The 6,688-nt window shown below is 25.7% G+C and overlaps 1 protein-coding gene across 5 annotated transcripts in view; it reads right to left on the bottom strand.

Annotated features, from left to right (window-relative positions):
- Positions 1-825: 825 nt before the first annotated feature.
- The window catches only part of Cpr (Cytochrome P450 reductase), a 29,005-nt gene continuing 23,142 nt past the window's right edge, over positions 826-6,688 (bottom strand). For all 5 annotated transcript variants that reach the window (XM_076324843.1, XM_076324842.1, XM_076324841.1 and 2 more), the window contains exons 4-11: positions 6,139-6,288; positions 4,716-4,840; positions 4,092-4,280; positions 3,764-4,002; positions 3,355-3,686; positions 2,855-3,116; positions 2,259-2,487; positions 826-2,145 (exon numbers count right to left, since the gene is read on the bottom strand). In XM_076324843.1, the coding sequence (XP_076180958.1) occupies positions 2,001-2,145; positions 2,259-2,487; positions 2,855-3,116; positions 3,355-3,686; positions 3,764-4,002; positions 4,092-4,280; positions 4,716-4,840; positions 6,139-6,288 (1,671 nt within the window). In that variant the 3' untranslated portion in view covers positions 826-2,000. The remainder of the gene's footprint in view (positions 2,146-2,258; positions 2,488-2,854; positions 3,117-3,354; positions 3,687-3,763; positions 4,003-4,091; positions 4,281-4,715; positions 4,841-6,138; positions 6,289-6,688) is intronic.

Below are 6,688 nucleotides of genomic sequence, written 5' to 3'. Positions count from 1 at the left end.
CCAAATAAATGTTAATTAATAGAGTATGGTTTTGTTAATAAGTATTTCTTAATAAAATATGTGTATATTAATAAATGTCTATATAAAATAAATATTCATTAATGAAATCTATTAATAAAAAAATATCTTATATTTATTTACATTCGATACAAGTACTTGGATATTAATACTTTTTTTGATACAAGTTATGAATACAAGTATCAATATCTTTATGGTATCGGTTTATCGAATGTTATCTCTATTGTCGCGGAATTCTTATTTTGTCTCGTGTTTGCTTGTACATATTATTCTTCTAGGAGGCATAGCGTGTTTACATTCCCAGACTCCTATCGTAGTCCATTACCTCTTCTACGATCGCAGGCAGGAATCGCTGTTGACCGAAAACAGCGACGAAAATTAATGGCAGCAGTAGAGTTAGAGACAGAGATAGAGAGAATACCGATGACATTGGCGTAGTCTTCTAATCAAAATGTTAGCTATTAAGAAACAGAATGATTTCGTTTTTGTTTAGATACTATCATTGATTCGATAAGGTTTTCATAATGAAAAAATGAATTTAATTTTATATTTGTATTAATTATTAATATTTTGAAAATTATTTGTAGCGAAAAAGACTAATTTGTATTTATTAAAAATAATATAAATCCACTTATTCTTATTTCTATCAAGATAAACTCTATATAATTACAAATTACACAAAAACAAGTCGTTAGTATCAAAACAAGTAAAACTTGACTCAATATTGACAAACCATTGTTTTCACTTAATAGCAACTAATGAAACCCATTGAGTATAGATTACATATATTAAAATATATTTGCAAAATGCAATAAATAATAGTTTAATTTTTCATTGGATATCATATTTTAAATTTTAAATACCTTGTAACTATTTACAGAGCATTATTATTTTATAGAGATTCATGCAACTTGTACATAAGTTAATTGCATTCACATTAAATGTTTCATGCATTCTATTCATGTATTCTTTATATAGCATTTCAACCACTCAAGAACTAGAAGCTTATTGAAGAAAAAAAAGGGGTGTGTTCTAAGTACCATATTCTTCTTAAATAACAGAAATCATTGCTGTTTAATGAATATGTTTTCTAGTAGGTGCAAACATTTACTAGTTAATGAACATTATATATTTTAGAGTACATACAGTTTTACTAAAACCTCAAGTGTGTACATACATACATACAGTATAATCCATGCTTTTAATGTAACATACACATAAATAAGTATAACATTATTATCATTCCATACAGAGAATGTAAAAGTCTTAAGTATAATAGTTTTTTGTACAATCATTTTTAAAGTACAAATTTGAATGTTTTTACTTTCAAAGACCAATACAACTTTCTTTTTTTTTTATTATATTCTATCCATTTCTTTTTTTTTCATTTTTATAGTGCATATTATAATTTTGCTACACACTTTTTTAAACTTATCTTATCATTAAAAGTTGGGAATATTCTATTGATGGATGTGTATGACATGTCCAATTTTTTACGACTACACATATTACACACATGTGCATGTATAGAAAATGCATGCACTAACATTTCACATCAAATATTTGTGAAGTTACTACATTATTTAACTAGTTTTATTATTTAATATCAATTATATTAAAATTTTTGTTCATAGTATAGTACAATTTTTGAGCATATATGTCGAATGTAAAAGTCAACTTTAAACTCGTTATTGCACTGTACTAATTATAAAAATGTTGATATTATAAAACAAGATGAATTGAAATAAAAGAAAAAAGCTTATTTTATACAAAATTCATAAACTACTTATGAATAATAAATACATTTAGGACTTAAATGATTTTGCTAACATTTATAATTATCTCTTAATCTTTTAAATGTTTACATGCATATCGTACCTTTGTACGAAGGTTATAGGTAGACCTTTTCATAAAGGCTTATTTAAAAAGTTTACATAGACAATTCAGCTTATAAATATCCATGAAATTTAATTAAATAATATTCAACTCCATACGTCACTCGAATAACGTTTTTGTGAGTCCATCTTCTTAATATAACTTGCAGCATCAAGTTCTGACATATTTCCCTTTTCCATTACAACTTTCAGTAAGATATTGTGTACGTCACGTGCCATGTTTTTGGCATCACTAATAAAACAAAAGATTCTCATAAATGTATATAATAATTAAAATTAATGTACATTATAATTATAATGAAAGTAATTTAATATTAGAATAAAATATTATAATATCATACTAACCCACAAACATAAATATGTCCATTTTGTTCACCAATAACTCTCCATAATTCTTCTTTATTTTGTTCCAATAAATGTGTAACATACACTTTTTGAGGTTGTTCTCTGCTAAATGCAGTATGTAAAATCAGAGTACCATTATTTATGTACACTTCAAGTTCTTCTTTGTAAAGATAATCCTCATCTTTCTTTCTACATCCAAAGTACAATATTGTATCACCCACTTCCTTACCTAGAACGAATAAATTGATTTTTTATAAACAGTACCTAATTTAATTAAATAAAAAGTTCTCAATGTATATTCTACCTCCATCTCAATAACCATTTAATTTCGTTTTTAATAATTGTGGATGTTTCTTATCATTGAAGATGACCAAAAGGTATGATTGAAAATATTTGGAAAAAATAGTCAGTATGTAAAGAATTGCTTAAATTGATTTACGCGAACTATTAAGTTTTATTTATCCTATAAGCAATATTCAATTTTAATAATTAATTTATTTAACATTTTATCCACCATTAATGAAGTATTAAACATTAAAATTTTTATCAGTTTTAATAAATGAGATTACATAATATTTATTAAATTTATAGATTACCTTCTTTTCTAGCAAAATCACGTTCTTGTATAAATGCTCTAAATGGTGCTATACCAGTACCCGGTCCAACCATAATAATGGGAGTTGACATTCGAGTTGGTAAACGGAATTGAGATTTCCGCACAAAAATAGGAATATAACATGGTGGATCTGATGGGTGCTTCTCCTTTAACCAGCTAGTAGTTACACCTCTATTAATTCTACCCGTAGGAGTTATGTATTCTACCACAACTGCAGTAATATCAATTGACAGTGGATAAAGCTAAATAATTAAGAATAGAAATATTTAAATATTATTAATCATATGTTTTGTAGAAATTATAAAAAGATGTTGCTTACAAATATTTTATAGTTTTGTGAAAGGGACATAATGCTGTTGCAATACTTTCTTCGTGAGTGTCAAAAGTTCACAATTTAACTCAGGTTAAGTGTTTTTCAATTACTACTATACAAGGCTTTGTTTTGAGTTACAGTATGACAGTAGAATTGTATTATTTTACCTTAGGAGATGAGGAAATTGAGTAATAACGACATTGCAATCTTGGTAAAAGTTCACATAAATGATCCAAAGCTGGTTTTAAACTAGGAATATCTTCTAAAATGTGTACAATATTTCTATTTTCTTGAACTATCCATTGTTGATAAGCAGCTTTGCCTTCCACACAAGTTGATGCCATTAATTTTAACTTCTCTTTATCTTTTGAATCACCACAATATTCCATTAATTCCTTTAGAATATGAGTACGTGGATTGCTAGTAATATCCAAGTAATGAGTTAGAGCAGTTCTGTATGAACATGGACATGGAAATGGATGTTTCTTCGTAGATTCCTCTGTAATGTGCAAAATGGTACATTAAAAATATTGATACCACTTAACAACTTAATACTAAACTTATTTCTAAATTTACCATCCGTATTTGTAAGAGTAAATACAGTATCTAAATCCACGCCACATCGTTCTCCAATTTTGTTTACTAATTCTGTGTTATTTACAGGATATACTGCCAAATGATCCCCAGCTTCATAACGCATTTTTGATCCTTCTATATCAAATTTTATGTGCATACATGATCTTTCTGATGCTGGACCATGAAGTTCATGATTGACTACAACTGGAGCTAAGTAAGGGTTCTTTGCATCAAATGGTCTGCAGAATAAGTCAAATTTATATGAATATTTTGGTAAATATAGTGTTTTTGGTTACATATATATTTGTGAAATATTATAATAACATACGCTCTCTGATTTTTAAACGAATGAAGGCGAGCTATTTCACCGGTGTAGATGCGTTCAATTGGTAAATCAATGTGCTCAGTAAGTTTATATTGCCGAATGCTAACATCTTCACCTGCACCTTCAATACCAAAGAAGTCACAGACGGTTGGCCAAAACTTGTCTTTCCATGTGATGAAATCATCTTCTATACTATAATTATGAATATTTTTATTACACATATGTATGTACATTATAAGGGATCCACAATTTTTTAACTATTTGCAATAAATAACAGTAATACTATTGTGAAATTTAAAAAAAATAATTTTAATAAGAGAACTTTTTGTATTGTAATGGGCAACATTATAAATAACAAATGAATATAACAGTTTAATGTTAAGAATAATGTCATAAATGATTATTTTATTACAATACAAAATTTTATGATAAAAAAGCATTAAAAAGAATTAAAAAACTCTATGAAAAATAGAAGTTCTTATCTAATAATGAATTAATGGTAATTTGCATGACTTAACTTTAGTATTAGTTCCAATTTAATAGTAAACAGGTTTAATATATTTTTCAATTTATATACTAATTCATTTAAAACACATATTTCATACATTGGAAATTATACAAACTTACTTAGCATCATCATCTCCTAAACCTAGTTCAAAAACACGAGTAGCACCAAGTTGCTCCAATCTATGATCAACATATATTGCTACTTCATTGTAATGTTCATATGTTTTATTTCCAAGTCCAAATACCTGTAAAATAAATTGAAAAACATTAAAAATAATAAATGAGCATGACAGTTTAATGTAATTGATTTTTTAACACAATATATTAAATAAGTCAATGCTAAAACTACTACATAAAGAATAAAGATTTTAGAAAACAATAATGTTCTTATTTAAAATGGAATTGAAAATTGTTTTAATCCCTTATTTTTATAATAACATATGAATTAATATTATAATGTATTTTCAGATTATAATTACAGTATTTTGTTATTATATTATTCCATTTCTTTTGCTTACAAAAGTAAGTTTATGAGACATAAATAAAAAAATACAAATGATAAAATTATTATATCAAATTTCAATAATTGTCAAATAGGAAAACTTAAAATGGTTGCTACATTAGTCATATCAAAATCTTACAATTAGATTTTGGAGGAAATTTAGAAAGTATTGTCAGAAATACCTCAAATGTTGGCAACAAAAATAATGCTGTAAAGTGTCGTTGAGCAACGCTATTATACCTATAATATTTGATTATCACACGTAAAAGTTTATCGAATTTTTTCATGTTCGTAACAAAAATATTTTTAAATTTATTATTTAATAAAGTTAATTGACTATTGTTTATTGCAATTATAGTGACAATTTTTTAATTATATTTAAAAAAATACGCTTATAAGAAATGTTAATGGCTAATAGATCCACACGTGCGCCGATTGTTATACATTGCTTACATAATATTTAATATTTATATGACTAAAGTTATGTAGATACGATAAAAATACAGATCATAAAACTTTATTTATCAAATAGAGTTCAATTATCATGTCATTTATAATAATATAGGTTATGATAGCATGACAATTTACGCATACGAAATCATGCCGATGTCTCGGAAAGCAAGTTAATGATTTTTGTAAACTATTTCAATTTAGAGAAAATGGTGGTCGAAATCTACATTATTATGAATTAGAACGTTATTTTTTTTTTATTATTAATTAATCATGAGCCTTGATTGTGTATTATATATTCTAATAAAATTTCGACAAAATAACATAATTGTAACCTTTAGCAAAACAATTTTCAAGAATGGAAAATAGGTTATCGGAATTATAATTTATAGTTTTCAAGATATGATTCTTGAGTATAATGTTTCAATAAATGTTAAAACACTTATTTTATAAATATTTAAGTATAATCTAATTTATCAATATATCTTGTACCAAAAATATAGACAGAATGTGTTCTTGAGTTTTTATAGAATTTTTTATACTTTAAAAATTGATAACATGTATAACACAGAAAAAAGAACTAATACATACAGCATAATTTAATCCAGAGAGATCAGCGTCACCGTTTTTCAACCAATCAACAAATTCCATAGCATTATCAGTCGGATCACCTTCTCCATAAGTAGCTAAACAGAATACTGCCAAACTATTTGGAATTGTTTTAAGATTTATTAACTCCTCCTGTTACAATAAATTATAATTATTGTAGATTATGTTATATTATTTTATAAAAGAAAACATTAATATAACATTTTAAAGCAATAAATATTATACAAGGAAATGTAGAAACATCATAATTTCTTAGTTATCCTACTGAAGTTTATTCCAATAAAATAAAATATAATATCTTCAAAATGGTTAACTTCGAAACATATGTTTATTAAGACTTATTAGTTTCAATGAGTTGTACAAATTTTTACATCATTTCATTGTAGAAAGTTATTATGAGAAAATGGGCGTGCAAATACTTTTTCATGGTGTTGAAAAGGACCTTTTGCGGAGGGTGCAGAACTATATTTTTAATAATGAAGAAAAAGTAGAAATAAAGACCAAAGAAAAATTCTATTAAACTGTGACAATT

This window comes from Ptiloglossa arizonensis, chromosome 12 (assembly GCF_051014685.1).
Source record: "Ptiloglossa arizonensis isolate GNS036 chromosome 12, iyPtiAriz1_principal, whole genome shotgun sequence".
Classification (NCBI taxonomy): Eukaryota; Metazoa; Arthropoda; class Insecta; order Hymenoptera; family Colletidae; genus Ptiloglossa; species Ptiloglossa arizonensis.
The sequence above is the reverse complement of the archived record's forward strand: the minus strand, read 5'-3'. Positions and strand labels throughout refer to the sequence as shown.